General features: G+C 44.6%; 1 protein-coding gene across 8 annotated transcripts in view; it reads right to left on the bottom strand.

Moving 5' to 3' along the window:
• Window positions 1-24,588, bottom strand: part of SLC25A17 (solute carrier family 25 member 17) — a 556,889-nt gene that overhangs the window by 268,130 nt on the left and 264,171 nt on the right. For 7 of the 8 annotated variants that reach the window (XM_072126804.1, XM_072126800.1, XM_072126803.1 and 4 more), the window contains exon 5: window positions 22,949-23,065. The exons of the other annotated variant lie outside the window; for it this stretch is intronic. In XM_072126804.1, the coding sequence (XP_071982905.1) occupies window positions 22,949-23,065 (117 nt within the window). The remainder of the gene's footprint in view (window positions 1-22,948; window positions 23,066-24,588) is intronic. 8 annotated transcript variants of the gene reach the window in all.

The following is a 24,588-nucleotide window of genomic DNA, read 5'->3' as shown; positions in this document are numbered from 1 at the left end:
ACTGGAGTTTAAACATTTTTTGCTGTAATGGGACTAAGGATTATCAATAAAGCTTCATTACAGACACTTTACAGCTGATTATTAGTATCATAGTATATAATGCTGGAAAAAGACACAAGTCCATCAAGTCCAACCTTTAAGAATTAAGAATGAATTAATATTGCAATCTGGGACTATAGTAAAGCATCCAGAGAGCTTCACCAGAGGTCAGGGGGTCTGTCTGTAACTATGGGTTGTTTGTAAGTCAGGTGTCCTTAAGTAGGGGACCGCCTGTATAACCAGTTGGTCACTAGCACAATCGATAAGCCCCATTTTGTCCTCTACTCTACACATTTCCTACGGTTCAATTGGATACCCGTCCTGGAGTGCTTGGGAGCTGCTGTTTCTACCAACGTCATACCTAGACCTTCGAGGGAACATTACGCCATTGTTTGTCGCAACTATACAAGTAATCATCAGGTGAGCATTTTCTGTTACTCACCTGACCCATAACCCAAACGTTATCACATGTGGCTGGCTTCTGAATCGGGACCATTTGGACCCATTGTTTCTAGCCCGAAAAGTGCATTGTCACTTCAGGACCTACAACATGTGCCTTAAAGACGCGAGGCTTCGCGAGCGGGAATGCATCCTTAAGGACTATGCATCATCCAAAACAGATAAGCCAATCACTTCTAGTAATGCTCTTCAGTCAGACTCTGACGAAAAGACTATTGATGACTTATTCTTTGACTTGGAAAAAGCATTGATATCAGAGTCACAACACCATCTGGATAAACTATTTTCAGATACCTATATTTGGGAAAATATTATCCCGAGAAGTCTAAGATTCCAACCTGAACCTGCATTGAAGAATGACTCAAACTTTGTGAGTTCCTTGGAATTACTATTACATGAGTGTTCCATTACTTTACTCAAATGCCTAGCTGATAAAAGGTCAGCATTAACAAATACAGCCACTACTAACATTGATACCATTTCCTCTAAACTCAACACCCAAAAACACTCAATACTCAACACTCAACAACACCCAAAAAACAATAAAAAGCTTAATACAGTTATACAATCCTTTGAAGAAAAGCTAAAAAGGGACCATATAGACTATAACTCCAATAATGTCAAATACTGGACAAAAGAAAATAGGTCCAAGAATGACAACACCAGAGCCACAAACTACCATAAAAAATACCCTAGTAGTGGGACTCGCAATACGTCAATTTCTAACAATGCGACATCTCACAATGCTTACAACAATAGGAATACACATAACCTAATAAATAAAAAAAAACTTTTTAACATTTACTTTTTGGAATTGAGACCAAAACCCTTGAAAAGGGACTATGTTTCTGTCCATCATCCGTGTCAGATGATTTTGATCTTTTTGTTGATTTAAATAGATTCATCCGCAAACAGACCCTTAAGACACACTTCAACATTATGAATCTAAACAAAAACACTGACACCAGTCAAATAGTAATTCCAGAACCACTTGATCTAAACCACCCTCCCTCCACTGATATACCCATACCAATTACCCACACGAATCTCAAACCCAAATCAGTCTTCTACCCAACACACCACGAAGGGAATTACATTGACACATTTTATACACTACAGTCATGGCCATAAGTTTTGAGAATGACACAAATATTATATTTTCACATAATCTGTTGCCCTCTGTTTTTTATGTGTTTGACAGATGTTTTTATCACATACAGAAATACAAGTGCAATCATATTATGAGTAATAAAAGCTTTTATTGACAGTTAGAATGAGTTAATGCAGCAAGGCAATATTTGAAGTGTTGAGCCTTCTTCTTCAGGACCTCTGCAATTCTCCCTGGCATGCCCTCAATCAACTTCTGGACCAAATCCTGACTGATAGCAGTCCATTCTTGCACAACCAATGTTTTCATTTTGTCACAATTTGTTGGTTTTTGTTTGTCCACTTGTCTCTTGATGATTGACCACAGGTTCTCAATGGGATTAAGATCTGGGGAGTTTCCTGGCCATGGACCCAAAATCTCTATGTTTTGTTCCCCGAGCCATTAAGTCATCACCTTTGCTTTATGGCAAAGTGCTCCATCATGCTGGAAAAGGCATTGTTGATCACCAAACTGCTCTTGGACGGTTGGGAGAAGTTTCTCTTGGAGAACATTCTGCTACCATTCTTTAATCATGGATGTGTTTTTAGGCAAGACTGTGAGAGAACTGATTCCCTTGGCTGAGAAGCAACCCCACACATGAATGGTTTCAGGATGCTTTACAATTGGCATGAGAGAAGACTGGTGGTATCGCTCACCTTGTCTTCTCCGAAAAAGCTGTTTTCCAGATGTTCCAAACAATGGGAAAGGGGATTCATCAGAGAAAATTACTTTACCCCAGTCCTCAGCAGTCCACTCCCTGTACCTTTTGCAGAATATCAGTCTGTCTCTGACGTTTTTTTCTGGAAAGAAGTGGCTTCTTTCCTGCCCTCCTTTACACCAGGCCTTGCTCCAAGAGTCTCCGCCTCAAAGTGCGTGCAGATGCACTCACACCTGCCTGCTGCCATTCCAAGCTCTGCACTGCTGGTAGCCCGATCACAAAGTTGAAACCCTTTTAAGAGACGGTCCTGGTGCTTGCTGGTCCTTCTTCGGCGCCCTGGAGCCTTTTTGGCAACAATGGAACCTCTCTCCTTGAATTCCTTGATGATGTGATAGATTGTTGACTGAGGTGCCATCTTTCTAGCTGCGATACTCTTCCCTGTTAAGCCAGTTTTGTGCAGTGCAATTATGACTGCACGTGTTTCCTTAGAGATAACCATGGTTAGCCGAAGAGAAACAATGATGCCAAGCACCAGCCTCCTTTTAAAGTGTCCAGTGGTGTGAATCTTACTTAATCATGAAAGATTGCTCTCCAGCCCTGTCCTCTTCAAACCCCACACCAGTGTTAATGGAGCAATCACTGAAACGATGTTAGCTGCTCCAGGCCTGCAAAGAAGATGATATGTGTTTTGGGGGAAAAAGTTCATTTTCTAGGCAAATATTGACTTTGCAATTAATTGCTGTTAAGCTGATCACTCTTTATAACATTCTGGAGTATATGCAAATTGCCATTATAAAACCTGATGCATTAGACTTTGTAAAAATTAAACATTTGTATCATTCTCAAAACTTAAGGCCATGACTGTAGTGTCTTCTGACTTTCAAAACCTTAGACTTGACACTAGGTACTTCAAGAAAAACAAACAACCTAAAAGCCGACGAAAGAAAAGCATCAAAACAGCAATAACCCACCATAATCTCCAGTATTAACTCCCTAACTGCTAATCTATCCTAATATGTGGATCTCATCCTACAAAAATATGTGAAAGAACTCTCATCTTTCACTTTAGACCCTTCAGACCTGATTGAACATACTTGCAACTTTCATGAGATGATTCCTATCTGTTTTTGACTATGGACATCTCTTCCCTCTACACTGTGATACCTCATGACCTTGGCATTCACGCAACAGCACAATTCTTGAGGCGGGACTCCACAATGTCCGACACACAAAGCACCTTCATTTTAGGAGCCATCTCCTTGATATTAAACCACAATTATTTCTCTTTCCAAGAACAGATCTTTATCCAAAAAAGGGGTACTGCCAGGGGCCGTAAGTTTGCCCCTAGCTATGTTAACCTTTATTTAGGCCTATTTGAAGAACAAAACATTTTTACACACCCATCCTATAACAAATGTCTAACCTACAAACGTTATATAGACGATATTTTTTTTATTTGGAGAGGGACGGAAGACATGTTCTTAACTTCATTAAGGATTTAAATGAGAATAATTGGGGTTTGGAGTTTACTTCTAATATCACAAACAATGAAATGGAATTTCTTGATGTAACTGTATATCATTCCAACGCCAAGATCCTCAACAAAACATACTTTAACCCCTTAACGCCGAAGCCACTTTTCACCTTCCTGACACGGCCCATTTTTTCAAATATGCCTTGTGTCACTATAAATGGTTATAACTTTGAAACGCTTTAACATATCCAAGTGATTTTAAAATTGTTTTCTCGTGACACATTGTACTTCATGTAAGTTGAAAAATTTTGGTGGTATGTTTTGCATTTATTTATGAGTAAATCAGATATTTGGTGAAAATTTGGAAAAATTCTTGATTTTCAAACTTCAAAATGTTCTACTTTTTCCACACATAGTCATAACAGCAAAAAAACGTAATAACTAACATTCACTGAATGTCTACTTTATGTGGACATAGTTTTTTATGCATACTCTTATTTTTGTAGGATGTTATGGGCCTTTGAACGTTAGGTGCGATTTTTCACATTTTCATAAAAACCGCAAAATACTGCTATTGAGGGACCTGCTCAGGTTTCAAGTCACTTTGAGAGGCCTAAATAAAAGTAAAACCCCATAAATTACCCCATTATAGAAACTACACCCTCAACGTATGTAAAACAACTTTTATGAAGTTTGTTAACGCTTTAATTGTTTTACAGGGGTTAAAACAAAATCGGATACAATTTTGAATAAATTTTTTTTGGCTAAATTAATGTGTTTTTCAAAAAATGTACACATTCTCAGTGGATAAAATAACAAAACGCTCCACAAAATTTGATACCCAATCCCTCCCACGTATAACAATACCCCATATGTGGTGGTAACCTGCTGTATGGGCACACGCCAGGGCATCGAAGAGAAGCTGCGCCATTCAGAGCAGATTAAGTATTGTCACTTTTTATTGGCTATACAATCTTTATTTTTTTGGACATATAAGGGCTTATTTTTTGCGACTTGAGATGCACTGTACAAATATTTCATTTTAGTGCGTCATTAGCTTATTGATGAGATTTAATAACTCTTGAATGTATGGGGGAAAAGAAAATTGTCAATTTTGGTTTCCTTTCTTTTTGTATTTTTTGGGGTCGTACACTAAAAATACTATATTATCTTTATTCTACAGATCACTACGATTACGGTGATACCTCATTTATATAGTTTTTTCTTTATTTTTACAATTTTACTGGAAAAAAACTAATTTAGAGGAAATCTCATTTGTTTTTGCATCTCCATCTTTTTGGAGATGTAACTTTAATATTTTTTAGTTGACAGAGCTAGTTTAGGGCTTATTTTTTACGTGTTGAGTTGTCCTTTCAATTGGTACCATTTTGGCACACATAACTTTTTTTGATCACTTTTTAGAAAATTTTTGTGAAGAGATTTTATTAAAAATGTACATTTTCGTGTTTTGTTTTTACGGCGTTCACCGAGCGGGCCCAATAATGTTTCTGAGTTATTTTATGGATTGTTACGGATGTGGCGATACCAAATTTGTGGGGGGTTTTGGCGATTTTGTGTGTTTTTTTACTTTATTACATGTGTATAGGGGAATGTTTGTGTTTAGGAGACTTTAACTTTATTTAATTAACTCCTTAAAGGGGTATTCTCGTCTGGGCATTCACATTCAGTTTCACTAATCTTCCATATATAAACATTTCTTCAATTGGATGTTATTAAAAAAAATGTTCCTGTGTGAAGATAATTTCTCATAAATGTTGCCATGTTGTCCCTTAGAAACCAGATGGCTTCCTCGGTTACGACCACGTCACACTCTGGTAGCGGTGGCCAGACATACGCTATTGAGTCCTGCCAGACCTCCTGGATTCAGCCTCCATTACCACAGGACGGCTTTGGTGCTATGCAGTAACTCCGGAACATTTCATATACAAAAACTTTTTGTTTATTTGTGCAATTCCCTCCAGCAGAGGTGGCCGTATCCGAGGGGGCCATCTCGTTTCTAAGGAACCATATTACTACATTTCTGAGAAATTATCTTCATACAGGAACATTTTTTTTAATAACATCTAATTGAAGAAATGTTTATATATGGCAGATTTATCAAACTGAATGTGAGTGCCCAGATGAGAATACCCCTTTAAGTACGCAGCCATTTTGTAGCTTAAGGCTCACCCCGAGTTTTTGTATTCTGACTTGCGTCGCTTTATATGGTTATAACTTTTGAACACTGTTACTTATCAAAACGATTCTGAGATTGTTTTTTTTCACATGTTGTACTTTATTTTAGTGGTAAATTTTGGCAGATAAGTTTTGCGTTTATTTAAAAAAAAAGAAAATATGATGAATTTTTTGAAAAATTTGCCATTTTCAAAATTCAAAATCATTGCGTTTTCAGGCAGATAGATTTACCACCTAAATAAGTTGCTGAATAACATTTCCCATTTGTCTACTTTACATTTTCACAATTTCTGAAATGTCTGGATAATTTATTTTGATGTCACGCGCTTACAAATAGGGGATAAATACAGTTTTGAATGAAATGTTAAATATTTAACATCAAAACCCCCAACCCATTTTCAAATCTGCACCCCTCAAGCTATCAGAAACAGCTTTTACGAAGATTGTTAACCCCTTAAGATCTTCATAGTAATTGAATCAAAATGGAGGTGCAATTTAGAATGGTCATATGTCCATGGTCATGTGCCCTTATATGTTCATTTAGCACTAAAATTTACACATTTCCAAAATATAAAAAGAGAAAACCACCATAAAATTTGTTCTATAATTTCTCCTGAGTATGAAGACCGCCCCACATGTGGCCGTGACTTGTTTTATGGACGCACAGCGAGGTGCAGAAGGGAAGGAGCGCCCTGCAGCTGCCAGGATTTTCGTTTCCTCATTGGCCCCTTTTTATGGCGTTTATCATGGGAGTTCAATAATTTTTTACTTTTATTCTACGTGTTGTTACGGACACGGTGATACTATGTATGTGGGGTTTGTGTTATGATTTACACTTTTTTTTTGTTATATGTCTCTTTATATGTTTTTGGGCTTTTGGCCATTTTTAGTGATTTATTACTTTATTTTTTTATTTAATAACTTTTTTTTTTACTTTTTCACTTTTATACCTTGGGACATAAACAAGCAATCATCTGATTGCTTGTTCATGATAATATCCTGCAATACTCATGTATTGCAGGGTATTAGCACTGTCAGCCTATGCACTTGCATAGGCTGGCACTGTGCCAGTAAAATGACGTCATAGACGCCATCTTAGCGGCAGTTCTTGCAGGTAACTCTGGGGTCCAGATCGGACCCCAGAGTTGCTGTAGCCACGATCGGCGCCCCCCGAAAACGGTTCAGGGGGGGGATCGTGGGGGAAAAACCCCCAGATGCATGTTAGATGCCGCGGTCGCACTTAACGGGTGACAACTCCGATTGCGGGTGTTACACTGGGGTGCGCCTATCAGTTACAGCCGGCACCCCATCTTTCCCGATGCCGGTTCGGGAAAACTGTCACTATTTACTGTCACTTAAACATATCCTCCTGACTGTATTATCATTATATCTACCTTTATATTTACTCCCAACCGAATTACTACTTTGATTGTTTATATATCCATGTTTATTTTATAATTGTAATTGAATTCTACCTAATTATGCTTCCTTTATTATGATTATTATTATTTCTTAGTTTGGTCTGACGAAGGGTACTAAACGCGAAGGGTACCGAAACACGTTACCAACCAATTGTGCTTGGGAGCTGCTGTTTCTACCAACGTCATACACTAGACCTTTGAGGGAACATTACACCATTGTTTGTTGCAACTATACAAGTAATCAACAGGTGGGCATTTTCTGTTACTCACCTGACCCATTACCCAAACGTTATCACACGAGGTGCCGTCCTCCTATGTTGTCTTTTTGTTTCAATTCTTCTGTATAACTTCATAACTGGCATTATGTGATTGAGTTTATGACGCTTTGTGTAAAAAAGGTGGGAATTATATGAATACCCCTGGTCCAAGACATCTCCGGTAGGCCTTTGAGGCTCATGCCTTCCAGAGAGGTAATTAATAGAGATGAGCGAGCACTAAAATGCTCGGGTACTCATTCGAGATGAACTTTTCCCGATGCTCGAGTGCTCGTCTCGAATAACGAGCCCCATTGAAGTCAATGGGAGACTCGAGCATTTTTCAAGGGGACCAAGGCTCTGCACAGAGAAGCTTGGCCAAACACCTGGGAACCTCAGAAAAGGATGGAAACACCAAGGAAATGGACAGGAAACAGCAGGGGCAGCATGCATGGATGCCTCTGAGGCTGCTTAATCGTACCATTATGCCAAAATTATAGGCAACAGCATGGCCATGACCGAATGAGGCTAGATAGCATCTAAAACATGCACTAATTGACCCTGACACTATAGGGGACGGCATGCAGAGGCAGTGGCAGCAGCGGCAGGCTAGAGAGTGTCATGGCGACATACCCTAAATGGACTCAGGTTTCACCAAAGGAGGTGAGCAAGAAGTGCTGAAATGATTTCCTATGTGAACAAAAGGTTGACGGTATATTTAGTCGATAACACAGCATGGTGGTGACATAGTGACCAAGTTCCATAACGTATCTGGTGAAACACCCGAAAAATGAGCCTGACACAGCTCTTTTGATAAGGGGACGACATGTGGAGGCAGCCATGGAGACGACTTCCATTCATATTGCGCTGCTATGATTGCAACTTCAGGTCTCCAGCATGGCGGCGACAGATGGGCCAAGTTCCACTATGTATCTGGTGAAACACCTGAAAAATCTGCCTGACACAGCTCGTTTGATAAGGGAATGATGTGCTGTATATCCTCTCGTGCTCCAGCGTCTGGGGTATAGAGAGTTGAAAGTTGCACATGGAGACATTGGTGGACGCTGTGGAGGATCGTGGAGGCAAAATGGACAGGAAACAGCAGGGGCAGCATGCATGGATGCCTCTGAGGCTGCCTAATCTTGGGATGGAGCTGGCGGTCCACTGCCAGGCGAGCTTTCGCCTGTCCAAGCCCCTGTCTCTCGGCTCCTCCCCACCCAAAATGGGCCTGGGGGCCAGAAGCGTTTACTTTGAAAAAATTATAATTTTCAAAGCAGGCCGGGTCGTTTGAATATTTCACCTAGGAATAATGGAATAGCATAGTGGTTCTATTTTTAATTGTTTTTTCGGAAATGGTTCCATGATTAAGAGCGACAGTATGGGGCATCCATATTGCGCTGCTATGATTGCAACTTCAGGTCTCCAGCATGGCGGCGACAGATGGGCCGAGTTCCACTATGTATCTGGTGAAACACCTGAAAATTCTGACTGACACAGCTCGTTTGATAAGGGGACGCTGTATGGAGGCAGTGAACTAGTAGTAGATTAAAGGTGCTGTAGTTAAAACTATGTTAGTTGGATCTTGGGATGGAGCTGGCGCTCCGCTGCCAGGCGAGCTTTCGCCTATCCAAGCCCCTGTCTCTCGGCTACTCCCCAAACAGCACTTCTAAGAACCTTTTGTATAAGATCAAGTGTAGTAGTGTTCTTATAAGTTTGGGTTATGGCGGGTGAGGGGAATGTAAACAGATGCGCAAGAAGCGCTGAAATAATATCGGTAAATGATAAAAGTTTGCCAGTATATTTTGTGGATTACACAGCAAAGTGGCGACAAAGTTAACAAGTTTGATGTGGAAGCCATGAAAACATCCCAAAATTCTGCCTGACACAGCTCGTTTGATAAGGGGACCATGTATGGAGGCAGTGAACTAGTAGTAGATTAAAGGTGCTGCAGTTAAAACTATGTTATTTGGATCTTGGGATGGAGCTGGCGCTCCGCTGCCAGGCGAGCTTTCGCCAATCCAAGCCCCTGTCTCTAGGCTACTCCCCAAACAGCACTTCTAAGAACCTTTTGTATAAGATCAAGTGTAGTAGTGTTCTTATAAGTTTGGGTTATGGCGGGTGAGGGGAATGTAAACAGATGCGCAAGAAGCGCTGAAATAATATCGGTAAATGATAAAAGTTTGCCAGTATATTTTGTGGATTACACAGCAGGGTGGCAACAAAGTTAACAAGTTTGATGTGGAAGCCATGAAAACAACCCCAAATTCTGCCTGACACACCTCGTTTGATAAGGGGACCATGTATGGAGGCAGCTATATGGACGACTTTTGGAGGCAACTATGACGTGTGGAGGTAGCAATGGAGACAACGTGTGGAGGCTGCTATGGAGACAATTTAATTTGGATAGTGCCTGTATGTGGCAGTCCAAAAAAGTTTTCAAACCAGAGGAGCAAGTAGGTGGTCCTCCAGAAAAATTAAATAGATTGAGTGCCTGTATGTGGCAGTCCAAAAAAGTTTTCAAACCAGAGGAGCAGGTAGGTGGTCCTCCAGAAAAATTAAATAAATTGAGTGCCTGTATGTGGCACTCCCAAAAATTGTTTAATACAGAGGACCGGGTAGGTGGCCCTCCAGAAAAATTAAATACATAGAGTACTATAGCTAGAGCCAGTTGGCCCTGGCAAAAAATAGCCAGTTTCCTCTGCTTTAGTGTACAAAGAGGAGGAGAAGGAGGACAATGAGGAGGAGGAGTGCATACATTATTCAGGTTGAGCTTCTTTCACCTGGTGGAGAATGAAAATCCGGAGAAATCCAGGCTTTATTCATCTTGATAAGCGTCAGCCTGTCAGCGCTGTCAGTCGACAGGCGTGTACGCTTATCGGTGATGATGCCACCAGCTGCACTGAAAACCCGCTCGGACAACACGCTAGCGGCAGGGCAGGCAAGAACCTCCAAGGCGTACAGCGCCAGGTCGTGCCACATGTCCAGCTTTGAAACCCTGTAGTCGTAGGGAGCTGTGTGATCATTTAAGACAGTGGTGGCGAACCTATGGCACGGGTGCCAGAGGTGGCACTCAGAGCCCTTTCTGTGGGCACCCAGGCCATCACCAGAGAGGACTCCAGGTATCTTCCTGCAGTCCCAGACAGCCCAAGACTTGCTTTGCACAAAGCTATTTTAAAGTGACAGTGCTACCTGGGACTACTGGAGGAGTGGAAAGGTGTGGACAGATCTGGATTATCATTGTAGCTGTGACAGGGCAGGGAGTGTAAATCACTAATTACATTTCTCTGTTGGCACTTTGCGATAAACAAGTTGGTCTTGGTTGTAGTTTGGGCACTCGGTCTCTAAAAGGTTCGCCATCACTGATTTAGGACGATGGTATGGTCAGCTACATACTCCCTCACCATCTTTCTGTAAAGATCAGCCCTACTCTGCCGAGACTGGGGACAGGTGACAGTGTCTTGCTGGGGTGACATAAAACTGGCAAAGGCCTTGTAAAGCGTACCCCTGCCAGTGCTGGACAAGCTGCCTGCTCGCCTACTCTCCCTCGCTACTTCTCCCACAGAAGTACGCCCTCTGCAGCTTGTGCATCAGGGCCTGCTGGTATTCATGCATTCTCACACTCCTTTCCTCTCCAGGGATGAGAGTGGAAAGATTTTGCTTGTACCGTGGGTCCAGGAGAGTGAATACCCAGTAATCGGTGCTGGAATAAATTCTTTGAACACGGGGGTCACGGGATAGGCAGCCTAGCATGAAATCTGCCATATGCGCCAGAGTCCCAACGTGCAAGAATTCACTCCCCTCACTGGCCTGACTGTCCATTTCCTCCTCCTCCAACTCCTCTTCTTCTGCCCATACACGCTGAACAGTGAAGGACTGAACAATGGTCCCCTCTTCTGTCTTGCCAACATTCTCCTCCTCTTCCTCCTCCACCTCCTCCGATATGCGCTGAGAAACAGACCTAAGGGTGCTTTGGCTATCAACAAGGGAATCTTCTTCCCCGTCTCTTGTGACGAGCGCAAAGCTACCGACTTCATGCTGACCAGAGAGTTTTTCAACAGGCCAAGCAGCGGGATGGTGAGGCTGATGATGGCGGCATCGCCACTGACCATCTGTGTTGACTCCTCAAAGTTACTCAGCACCTGACAGATATCAGACATCCACGTCCACTCCTCATTGTAGACTTGAGGAAGCTGACTGACCTGACTACCAGTTCTGGTGGAACTTGACATCTGGCAGTCTACAATCGCTCTGCGCTGCTGGTAAACTCTGGATAACATGGTTAATGTTGAATTCCACCTCGTGGGCACGTCCCACAACAGTCGGTGAGCGGGCAGTTGGAGGCGGCGCTGCGCTGCCCTGAGAGTGGCAGCATCTGTGCTGGACTTCCTGAAATGCGCACAGATGCGGCGCACCTTCGTGAGCAAATCAGACAGATTGGGGTATGTCTTGAGGAAACGCTGAACTATGAAATTTAACACATGGGCCAGGCATGGCACATGTGTCAGTCTGCCGAGTTGCAGAGCCGCCACCAGGTTACGGCCGTTGTCACACATATGCCTGGCTTCAGGTTCAGCGGTGCCAGCCACAGATCAGTCTGCGCCGTGATGCCCTGTAATAGCTCTTGGGCGGTGTGCCTTTTATCGCCTAGGCTCAGCAGTTTGAGCACCGCCTGCTGTCGCTTAGCGATGGCACTGCTGCTGTGCCTAGAGCTACCGACTGATGGCGCCATGCCCACAGATGGTAATTCGGAAGAGGAGGTGGAGGAGGAGGAGGAGGCACAGTAGGCCTTTGAGACCTGGACCGAGGTAGGCCCCGCAATCCTCGGCGTCGGCAGTATATGACCAGCCCCAGGGTCAGACTCGGTCCCAGCCTCCACCAAGTTAACCCAATGTGCCGTCAGCGATATATAGTGGTCCTGCCCAGCAGCACTCGTCCACGTGTCCGTGGTCAGGTGGACCTTGTCAGAAACGGCGTTGGTCAGGGCACGGATGATGTTCTCTGACACGTGCTTGTGTGGGACAGCACATCGGGAAAAGTAGTGGCGGCTGGGGACCGAACACCGGGGGGGGGGGGGGCGGCCGCCGCCATGAGGTTGCGAAAGGCCTCGGTCTCTACCAGCCTATAGGGCAGCATCTCCAGGCTAAGCAGTTTGGAGATGTGGACGTTGAGGGCTTGGGCGTGTGGGTGGGTTGCACTATACTTCCTTTTGCACTCCAGCATCTGGGGTATGGAGAGCTGAATGCTGGTGGATGCTGTGGAGGATCGTGGAGGCGAAGATGGGGTTTTTGCACGGGAGGTGTTTGGGCCGGGGTCCTGGGCAGGGGGCTGACTAGCAGATGACACAGGGGAAGGAGCAGTGGTGTGCCCGGCCGGAGGTGAACGGGCTTGGTGCCATTGAGTGGGGTGTTTAGCATTCATATGCCTGCGCATACTGGTGGTAGTTAAGCTGGTAGTGGTGGAACCCCTGCTGATCCAGGTTTGGCAAATGTTGCACACCACAGTCCGTCGGTTATCCGGTGTTTCTCTAAAGAACCTCCAGACTTCTGAAAATCTAGCCCTCACCACGGGAGCTTGATTACGGGAAACATTTGGCGCTGATGCACCATCTCTGGCCCTGCCTCTCAGTCTGGCCCCACCACTGCCTCTTCCAACCTGTTCTGCTATAGGACTCACCTCCATCTCAGAAGCACTGTGTTCACCCGGCCTATCAACCCAGCTTGGGTCTGTCACCTCATAATCCTCCGATCCCTCAGTCTGCTCCCCCCTCGGACTTCCTGCCCTGACAACAACTTCACCACTGTCTGACAACCGTGTCTCCTCATCGTCCGACACCTCTTTACACACTTCTTCCACTACGTCAATAATGTCATCATCACCCACAGACTGCGACCGGTGGAAAACCTGGGCATCGGAAAATAGCTCAGCAGCAACCGGACAAGTGGTTTGTGACTGTGGGAAGGGTCCAGAAAACAGTTCCTCAGAGTATGCCGGTTCAAATGCCAAATTTTGCTGGGAGGGGGCAGGCTGGGGGGAAGGAGGCTGAGGTGGAGGAGCTGGAGGAGTGCTGATTTCGGTGACATGGGTGGACTGTGTGGAAGACTGACTGGTGGACAAATGGCTAGAAGCATTGTCCGCAATCCACGACATCACCTCTTCGCACTGTTCTGGCCTCAACAGTGCTCTACCACGAGTCCCAGTAACTTGAGACATGATGAACCTAGGGAGTGTAGCTCTGCGGCATTCCCCTGCTCCCTCATCAGCAGGTGGTGTCTCACCCCGCCCAGGACCACGGCCTCTGACCCCTGCAGTAGTTGGACGCCCACGTCCTCGTTCTCTACCCCTAGCCCTCGGGTTAAACATTTTCCAAATTAAAGTGTAAACCTTTATTTATTTATTTTTTTTTTAAACAAAACGATGCTATCCTATTGCTGTGGCTAGTTTCTAACCTACACTGACAGCACACAACTAGATTTTGTGCTGTGCCTGATGACTTTGAGTTATAAAAAGAAATAAACGTAAAAAAAAAAAAATCAGCAGACTCTGCCTAATTCAAATCAAACCCCTAATAAATTGTCCCACTTCGGTGTTTGAGGTGAATATGTGTGTCACTAAGAGCTAAACACAACGGTAGCAAGTCTCCCTGCAAATTACTCACAATATGGTACTAGCTGCACTATTAATGGCAGCAAGCCCAGCCACAAGCAAACCAAAAAAAAGGAAAATATAACGCTATTGTAGGCCTAAATAAGCCGTTGGGGTTCTCCTATGGCTATTTTCTAGCCTACACTGAAAGCACACTGCTTTGTCAGATTACTTTGAGTTATAAAAAGAAATAAACGTTAAAAAAAAAAAAAATCAGCAGACTGTGCCTAATTCAAATCAAACCACTAATAAATTGTCCTGTGAGGGTCAAAGTAATGATTATGTGTCCATAATAATTATATGCTTTATGATTGTATACATGTGCCCTTTGCCCTACATTTTTGTACACTGTTTGTTATGAAATACAGAGCTTTTCCCTAACATCAGTTTTAACCAGACATACAACTGCCAGCGAAACTCAAGTCTTATGATCAAAAAGCAGATGTTTGTTAAGAATAGCATCAGCATCCAGACTAGCGGTCCATTTACTGTAGACAACGGTGACTGGAAATTCCCCTGGCATAGCAACCAAGGCCTAGTTTTGAGGACCAATCAGCAGGGGTCGGGGGCCAGACATATATGCTTAGCTATAACCAATTATAATGATTTTAATGTATGTAACCACACCTTTTTGTATGAATATAAAAAGCTATGTATCAGGAAATAAAGACATAGTTCAGTTCTCTTTTCTGCATGGCAAGTTAAGAGCATGAGCTGAGACAACACAGAACCTGAGTCTGTCTTCTCTTACTAAGTGCACACATGCTCCCCTAATTTGGAGTGTCTGAGAGAAGAGTGTATAGGTGCTCTTGCGCTGTCCCGTCAAATGGTGCCGAAACCTGGGACGTTGCCAGCTGATACCGTTCACCCGAGGACCCGAGCCAGAGGACGGGGGACGAACGCTTGTCCACACCAATAGAGGACCGCGCGGCCTCACTGAGTCACGGTAAGTTAATGCATATTATATATGTGTTGGACTTCCCTGTGACCATTGGTGTGGAATAAGTTAGTAGCCTCTTCGGGTCTAAGGGCTAATTGTCTGAGTGGAAAAGACTGACATAACGGTGATCACTGAGCTACGTTTAGAACTGATACATAGTGACACATTACTGCGTGTGTCACTGAATCACCACGCCTCATTCTCTCAGGCACTGAGTCAGACCTCTGGGAGAAAAGTGAAAGTAAAAAGGTTTCATTGTGACATATAGCATCTATGCCCCCCTTCTGTAAAAGGTCAGGAGGAAGTTTGCAGACTAAGAATAGTACAGATTGACATCCTCTGTTCTGGGGACACTGGGTATTAGTTACAAAATACATGTCCGGGATTGTTTTTATTATTTTATACGGGGGGAGGGAAGGGAAGGGAATTAAGGCGGTCTAGGTTAGAGACCGGGAAAATAGCATTGGCTCATTAGGAGACCGGCTGGCTAAGGTACCGAGGGAAGCACGGCTTTTGGGAAGGAGTGGCCCTAACTGGTGTGTGGTCAGGGTTCTTTTAGCGTAGGGATTTTGTTATTTTGCTGACACACAACGGTGAGCCGGGGCCCCTGCGCCGAGTGAGTAGCTACACCGACGTGTACCTTGTTTGGAACATGATGTTCGGTGTGTTTAAGAAAGCGCACACACTCCCAGAGGGGGCAGAGACTGCAGTCAGGCTTGTTGAAAGACGGGAAGGAAAAAAGTATGTTAATAATTGTGTGAGGTTGTACAAGTATGTTGATATGCCCTCAAAGGGAAGGCTGCAGCCTTCAGTGTGGAAGCAAATTCTAACCACAAGTAGAGGTGAGTTAGAAGATAAGGGCATATTGGAAGCCGCTCAGGCTCACTACAGAGTGGCCAGAGCATTGCAAGATGAAGGATGGTCAGAAGTGCAGGGAGATGGTGGTTCAACAAAAGCGGAAGTGCTACATGGATATGTGAAGCTTTCTGATAGAGATGTAAAATGCGGAACCAAAATGGCGACAGTGCCATGTGCCCAGCCACAGCCCTATAATGGCGGCCAACCCGGTCCGGAAGGGTGGACCTGTAGAGTGTGTGGTTTACAAAAGAATAAGATAAGAATTAGAAGAATTAGAATTAAAAGAACGTTCTCCTGGAGGGAACCACTAGTGCGCTAGCGATAGTTCAGTGCAGATAAGGGAAAGATGTAAGTAGACAGAAAGTTGTTGAGTTAAGTAGGACTGATGGAAAAGTGCAAGTCGATATGATGGAACAGAAGGGCTGGTAGCATTGTGCTGAAAAGTAGTAGAAGGTTTGAAAGTTTTGGGATGTGTTAAAGGATCTGATGAATGTACAAGTGAGAGAAAAAAGAAAAAAAAAAACTTGCTCAGATTTGCAAATAGACACTTAGAGCCTCTGACTTTGACAGACGAACACCAGGACAGAGTGACAGGAATCCTTCAGAGTGCCCATTGAGAAAGAGACAGGCGAACATTTCAGAGATTTTGATGTGGAGAGAATTTGAGAAAAAGAGATTTTATTCCTTGATGGCTAAATTTCTCCATAGCTGCTTGCATTCTGTGTCTGAGAACTGGCCTTGAAGCGATCATTGCTGTGCTTAGGAGAGAACATACAGTGACTTTGCAAGTGCAAGTTTACAAACAGGGGGGGCGACAGAGGGAACTCACTGTGACTAAAAGACAGAGGGGAACGGAGACCAGTGTTGGAAGTTTCACAGACCACTCCAAAGTAAAACTGACAAAAGTTTTGATTCCGGACGAGCCCAGCTCAAGAGGAGACATTACTGAAGTGACTAAAGTGAGTGGCCATATTCTAATAGGGGGGCGGTAACTAACGAGGACGTCAGCAAGTTAGTTACAGCTTCTCTCATTGTCAAACCCTCCCCTGCTAGCCCAGTGATGATTTTAACCCATTCACAGTCAAGAAAAAGACCCAGAAAGAACAGCTGGATCCATGTAGGATGGTCCATGATCTCCAAGCTGCCAATGAGTGTCCCACACTGGCAGCAGTCCCCGAGAGTGACAGATTATTCACTGTTATTGATTTGGCAAATGTTCTCCTTTCTGTGCCCCTGCATGAAAATTGCCAGTACCTATTTGCCTTTACCAGTGTAGTATTCCAGTATACCTGATGTAGACTCCCAGAAGGGGGGTAAAACTCACCCAGCCAATACCCCACGGCCCTACAGGGACAGGGACTGGCAGACTAGCCCCTTACTGGATGTTCTCCTTATCAGTATGCGGATGACCTACTGTTTTTGTTTGCCAGGATGCATTTATTGACCTTATGTGTTTTCTGTTCCAGAAGGGTTGCAAAGTTTTCGGAGACAAACTCCAGTACCGCCAGGAGAAGGTGGTCTTCCTAGGCCACTGCTTCTCGGCCACAGGCAGATGCCTGACAGAGGAAAGAAAGCTGGCAGTCCAGAATATGCCCCTGCCCTGAGGCCCTGTGCCTCTTCACATGTTTCCAGGACTGGCCAGCTCCTAGAGGCCTAGGATAAGGTCTGCTGCCCCCAGCCTGATGTTGCCCCTTGATAAACTGAATTGCCTCTTCCCCATTTGCCCTTAGTCAGGAGGCAATTGATGCATTCCATATCCTTAAGCTGGTAAATCCTGTCTGCCCCGGCCCTAGGCACACCCCACTGAACCAGACATTTTATTTTATTTCGCACTCCACAGGTGTCATAGCCCAGGAACATGGTGGCCTACTCAGTGGCCCCAATTAGGCCCGGTTAGACTCAGTTGTGAGGGGGGCCCCTCATGTGTTAGTAGCTGCAGCCAGCAATCTGCTCAGCAAGGCCAGTGAGTTGATCCAAGACCTTAGACCACTCAGTTACAGTGCAAACCCCACATACCTTGCACAGTGTCCTCACCCATGTACAGCCCAAGCATCTGAGCAAAGGCCAGACAGCTCAGACTCCAGTTTGCACTCCCAGAGCGTCACACTGATAAGGTACACAGCTCTGAATCCTTCATTCTGTAACCAGTCTTCCAGGATTCAGAGGGGGGGGGGGGGGAGAAGGGTGATTAACCCAGATGTTGAGTTTTTTCTCATAGATGGCTCCAGGTCTGCAGGAGAAGACAGACGGTTCTACACTGGATATACAGTGGTCAGTGGCGCACATGAGGTAGTACAAGCAGAACCACTCCCTCCACGCAGGTCAGCGCAGGAGGTGAAGTGACGGCACTCAGGGAAGCGCTACAGCTGGTGGAACGTAAAGGGGCAAACATCTATACCCAAGGTATAGTTCTGGGGTCTAAACACGACTATGAACCCATATGGAAGGCTGGAGATTTCCTCACCTCTGTAGGGACCCCCTTTAAGCATGACACGCTGATTAAAGAGCTTATGGATGCTCTCTTACTTCCAAAAGAGGTGGGGATAGTAAAAGTAAAAGCACACACAATTTGGTAACAAGCCAAGGGCAAGTATGTGGCTGATGGGATGGCGAAGGCAGCTGCACAGATGGAGCCTAGAGACTGTCCTGAAGTCTCAGCGGTGAGTTCTGAGCTAAAAGTCTGATCCACAGGTGTTCCAGTCCCTGATGGCCCGAAAGTCATCAGAAGTGAAGGAAGTGTGGAGGAAAGCTGGAGCCCAGATGCCGATGGGACCTGGATGCTGGGAGAGAGGGTGTGCCTGCCCAGAGCCCTGCACCCGACAGTAAGTCAAGTAGCCCACGGACAAAGACACATATCCAAAATGGCCATGCTACTGCTCATAAACCACCAGTGGTCCCGGGCATTACTACCCCTGTCACTAGACTAGTGAAAGCCTTTATAGTCTGTGCCCGCCACAACCCGGGTAAGGTGGTAAAGACCCCACAGAAGGTGACACCCAAGCTGCTGTATCCCTTCCAAAGACTGCAGATGGATTTTATCCAGCTACCAAAAAGTGGTACGTAGGAATACGTGCCTGTGTGCATTGATCTCTTTCCAGGGTGGCCAGAAGCTTCTCCCATGACCGAGGCTACTGCTGGATTGCCCCCTTTGAAGTACTTTTTGGCTGCGCACCCAGACTAGGCCCCTACTTCCCACAGACCCTATAGCTGATGGCAGGAAACCAGGTGGAACATGCCACATAGCTGAGCCAGGCCTTGGAAAAGGTCCGCAAAAGTGTTTCTGATTCCTTTTTCAGATCCAGACAGAGACCTCAGGACGCATAACCTGAAGCCCGGAGACTATGTGGTGGTAAGGACACACCAGAGAGAGGGTCTGGAGCCTTGCTACGATGGTCCTTTCCAAGTCCTGCTGACCAATGACATGTCTGTGAAGCAGGAGGGAAGCCAGCACGCTTCCACGCTTTCTATTGCAAACTTACTTATTCTTCCTGCTAGCTGGTCTCTTCTGACTGACTGTATGCTCAGGGACAACCCAACCATGAGTATTATTGTATCTATAGGGGTGACCAGGATGCCCCCAGGGTAGTAGACTTTACCTACGGTTGGTGCAACAAGACAATGACCTTCTTTAACATTGACAGCACGGGTAACCCTGTATTAGCAGTGTCTGATGTGTACAGGATTTGTGGGGATAGGAGAGTCAGGTCAGGCCTAGAGGCTGGGAAGGTGAGTGTACGGTGATAAGATTTGTGCATTCCTTCCTCGTGATCCCCAGGGATGAGTTTGATCAGACACATAAAGTAAAGGTGGAGAATCCCAAAGGATTCTGGAGGTCTAAGAGAAGCGCCTAGATGACAACGTTTATACAGATACAGTGGGAGCACCAAGGGGGGTCCCAGATGAGTACAAGGCCCACAATCAGATATGGGCAGGTCTAGAGTCCATTATTCCCCAGAGAGCTATGAGCAAAGATGTTGGTTGGGTTAACTGTTTTTATTGTAATCAACAGAGATTTGTGAATTATATCGGAGATGTTTCCCAGAACCGCATGACATGATCTTTGCTGAGAAGGGAGGAGTCTGTAAGATGGTGGCTTGTTGCATGTACATCCCAGATGACATCGCCCCCTATGGATCCATTACCCATGTTTGTGAAAAGATTGGAGGACTGTCCAGGGACCTCAAGAGAAACTCTGGGGTGGACACTTTGTCATTCACTTTGTGGTTGGGGGATTGGAAGGGTTTCCTGTAAGTGGGGGTGATATTGGGGATTGTGATTTTGCTCTTGTCACTTATTGCGGGTTGTGTGGTCCCCCTCATCAAGTCCACCATGTCCCTGATGGCCATCCAGGTAAGAACCACGACAGGAGAAGTGCCCGGAGCGGAGGATGATGCTGCCTGTTGGAGAACCAGCCTGTTTACAAACCTATGAACTAGGGGAACTCAGTGATGTGATTTGAGTGTGCAGACCTGTAACCCCTGAGTGACCCTCCAGGGGATCTGGTGAAGAGGTAACAAGTCCAGCAGGTAAGGGCTTAGCCTACCTGTGGGTACCTGGAGCTTGAGGAGGTCGCTCAGAATGGAATTACAGGTCAGCAAAGCTCAAAAGGGGGGAATTGTTGGTGATATATTCCTCTACGGCGGCCATCTTGAGCAAAAGAACTAAACAGCATTACAGCTCCGTCCTGGGGTATGTGTGTGTGTGGGGGGGGGGGGTGTATGTTGCCCACTCAGCAGCTATAGAGTTAAATGTTTTAATTCAGCTATTTTTCTTATTTAAACTGTTGTTATGGCCAATAGCATTACAGTATTCTATTCACACCTTTTTGATGACCCTACAAACTAGAATGGCTCTGGTCACTAAAATTAAAATTAAAAATTAAAATTAAGTTTACCATCCACCAATACCCCCAAGTCCTTTCCAGCTCCAGTTTTACCAAGTAATTGACTCTTTAGAACATAATTATACTTTTTGTTTCCCTGGCCCAAGTGCATAACTTTACATTTACCTACATTAAATCTCATCAACCATTTCTCTGCCCACTCCTCAAGCTTCCACAAAGATTCCATCAGATTAGTCTGACAGGACCGATCTCTCATAAACCCATGCTGACACTGGGTTATAAGGTTGTGCACAGTGAGATACTCCAGGATAGCATCTCTAACAAACCCCTCAAATATTTTCCTCACCACAGAAGTTAGACTCTGTAGTTTCCAGGATCGCTTTTTGATTAGGTTAGTTAAGTTAGTGCTGGGAAGTTAACCTGAGTGCCGCAAGGGCCTGTTGGGTTGACGACTCAGTGAAGCAATCCACTCCCCTCTCCCACCACATGGACAGCCTATAGGAAAAACAAATCGCAGCGAAGTGTAGGGAAAAGCTCAGTATTTAGGGGGGAATTGTGAGGGTCAAAGTAATGATTATGTGTCCATAATAATTATATGCTTTATGATTGTATACATGTGCCCTTTGCCCTACATTTTTGTACACTGTTTGTTATGAAATACAGAGCTTTTCCCTTACATCAGTTTTAACCAGACATGCAACTGTCAGCGAAACTCAAGTCTTATGATCAAAAAGCAGATGTTTGTTAAGAATAGCATCAGCATCCAGACTAGCGGTCCATTTACTGTAGACAACGGTGACTGGAAATTCCCCTGGCATAGCAACCAAGGCCTAGTTTTGAGGACCAATCAGCAGGGGTCGGGGGCCAGACATATATGCTTAGCTATAACCAATTATAATGATTTTAATGTATGTAACCACACCTTTTTGTATGAATATAAAAAGCTATGTATCAGGAAATAAAGACATAGTTCAGTTCTCTTTTCTGCATAGCAAGTTAAGAGCATGAGCTGAGACAACACAGAACCTGAGTCTGTCTTCTCTTACTAAGTGCACACATGCTCCCCTAATTTGGAGTGTCTGAGAGAAGAGTGTATAGGCGGTCTTGCGCTGCCCCGTCAGTCCCACTTCGGTGTTTAAGGTGGATATGTGTGTCACTAAGAGCTAAACACAACGGTAGCAAGTCTCCCTGCAAATTACTCACAATATGGTACTAGCTGCACTACTAATGGCAGCAAGCCCAGCCACAGGCAAACCAAAAAAAAGTTAAATAAAACATTATTGTGGCCCTAAGAAGGGCTGTTGGGTTCTTGTAGAATCACTCCTGCCTAACACTATTCTAATAGTACACCCTAACGCTTTCCCTGACCAGCAGCAGCTCTCTCCCTAGCGGCATCCAGACAGAATGATACGAGCAGCGCGGGCAGGGACTAGTCTATTCCAGGGTCACCTGATCAGGCCAGCCAACCACTGCTATCGATGTGTAAGGGTACCACGTCATGCTGGGTGGAGTGCAGAGTCTCCTGGCTTGTGATTGGCTCTGTTTCTGGCCGCCAAAAATCACAACGGCGGGAGATGCCATTTTTTCGAGCGGGCGAAGTATTCGTCCGAGCAACGAGCAATTTCGAGTACGCTAATGCTCGAACGAGCATCAAGCTCGGACGAGTATGTTCGCTCATCTCTAGTAATTAATACTAAAACTTGGAGTGTCACACTGAATGATTTAGTATGATAGTGATGGGAAAAGGAGACAAGGCGCAAAATTCAAATGTAGGAGCATGACACCAGTGATAATTCCTAGGGCTGTATTGTGTTCACCTGGTAGAAGTCTTGAGTTTAATTCCGTATTAAGTGATTTAATAATTTTAAGTTTTTCGAAAATTTTTGTTTGAAAAAGATAGATCACAATACCCAGTGATCAACTGCATATTCAATAAATATTATTTTTCTGTAATTTACACTTTATTTGGTATTTATGAATAGTATGAAAGATTTGCACACAATTCCTACAGACTTACCTGAAATGCCAGTATATGTGGTTGGTTTTATATCATCATTTCTAAATTTCGCACCTTGAAGTTTCAGTCTTGTATTTACTACCCAGAGAGGAGTTGTGAACAGAACATTAACTATCCCTAAAAAAGGAAATTGTTACATCATTAACTCATCTATACACTTCAATTACCAGCAAGCATTACTAAAGTACAGATTTCAAGAATAAATAGGAGCGCTGGTGAAACAAAACACAGTAAGGATGTCACATCTGCGCCTGCTGTCTCCTCTAACGGTGCTTAGGAGACACCGAGTTTTTCATCATCCTGCAGTCTGAACTATGGCTGTCTGACCTGATGTCTGCCACTCCCCTCACTGATTCTATCTTGCATATCTTGCAAGAGTTAACACTGTGGATTTGTAATTGCTTGCTCATTCCACCTGTGGCAGGGCTATAAGTTTCCAGTGTTGCTTTGACTCCTTGCTGGTCAAACTGCTATCTTGCTGTGTTCTCTAGCTCTCTTGTATTTCTGATTTCTTGCCTGTTTATTGACTAGTCTATTTGGATTGTGATATGGTTGTTGATATTGCCCACTGTTGCGAACTCGGATTGTATACCTCGACTTATTGGGGGTCATTTACTAAGGGCCCGATTCGCGGTTTCCCGACGTGTTACTCGAATATTTCTGATTTGCGCCGATTTTTCCTGTATTGCCCCGGGTTTTTGGCGCACGCAATCGGATTGTGTCGCATCGGCGCCGGCATGCACGCGACGGAAATCGGGGGGCGTGGCCAAACGAAAACCTGACGGATTCGGAGAAACCGGCGCATTAAAAAAAAAAAAAAAAAGTGTTGTGGGACACGCACTTACCTTCGCCAAGTATAGGATCGTGCACTCCGGCGGGCATCGCCGGACTTCAGCGCAGCAGCAACACCTGGTGGACGTCGGAGGAACTGCCTTGGTGAATTGCCGGAAGACCCGAATCCACCGCAGAGAACGCGCCGCTGGATCGCGAATAGGCCGGGTAAGTAAATCTGCCCTATTGTGTTTGTTTGTCTGTATTGTTACGTGTTCACACCTTACCCAGGGAGGGAACGTTGCCCAGTTATTGGCCTCCGTTTAGGGGGGACCCAATAAGTAGGTAGGGTCTCAGTGTCAGGGCTCACTGTCCTTGTTTGTGTCCTGCCATTACAAAGGAAGATTTAGTTTTGCGTAAAAATCTGCAAATTAAAATTCTGTGGTTTTTCAAAAAAATGCAGGCACTGTGCGATAATCCCCAATGCCAGTCCCCTCCACCGGCTGTGGCGCCCCTCCACTGCCACATGGTGTGGAGGTAGCGTATTCGCTATTTTAATCACAAATTCTTGTACAGTGCGATTGCTTGACTGGTTCTATGTCAGAAAACTGACGTAGAAGCAGTGATTAATCTCCCCCAGTGTTACAATATACCACTTTGTACGTAAAAGTGGTTTGCCCATGAAAAAAATTTCTCAATTTTTTAATATTTTAATCTGCTAGTGATTTACACTATAAAATATAAGCCCTTACTTTGCAATTTTAGTTTTATTGATGTTTTTGCTTCTATCACTCAGTGATAGTCAGTGGTAAAATTGGGCGATGTGGGCAGACACTTGCTGAGCAGACTCTTTGTGATTCCTTTGTGCT

Source organism: Engystomops pustulosus, chromosome 10, assembly GCF_040894005.1.
Source record: "Engystomops pustulosus chromosome 10, aEngPut4.maternal, whole genome shotgun sequence".
Classification (NCBI taxonomy): Eukaryota; Metazoa; Chordata; class Amphibia; order Anura; family Leptodactylidae; genus Engystomops; species Engystomops pustulosus.
The sequence above is the reverse complement of the archived record's forward strand: the minus strand, read 5'-3'. Positions and strand labels throughout refer to the sequence as shown.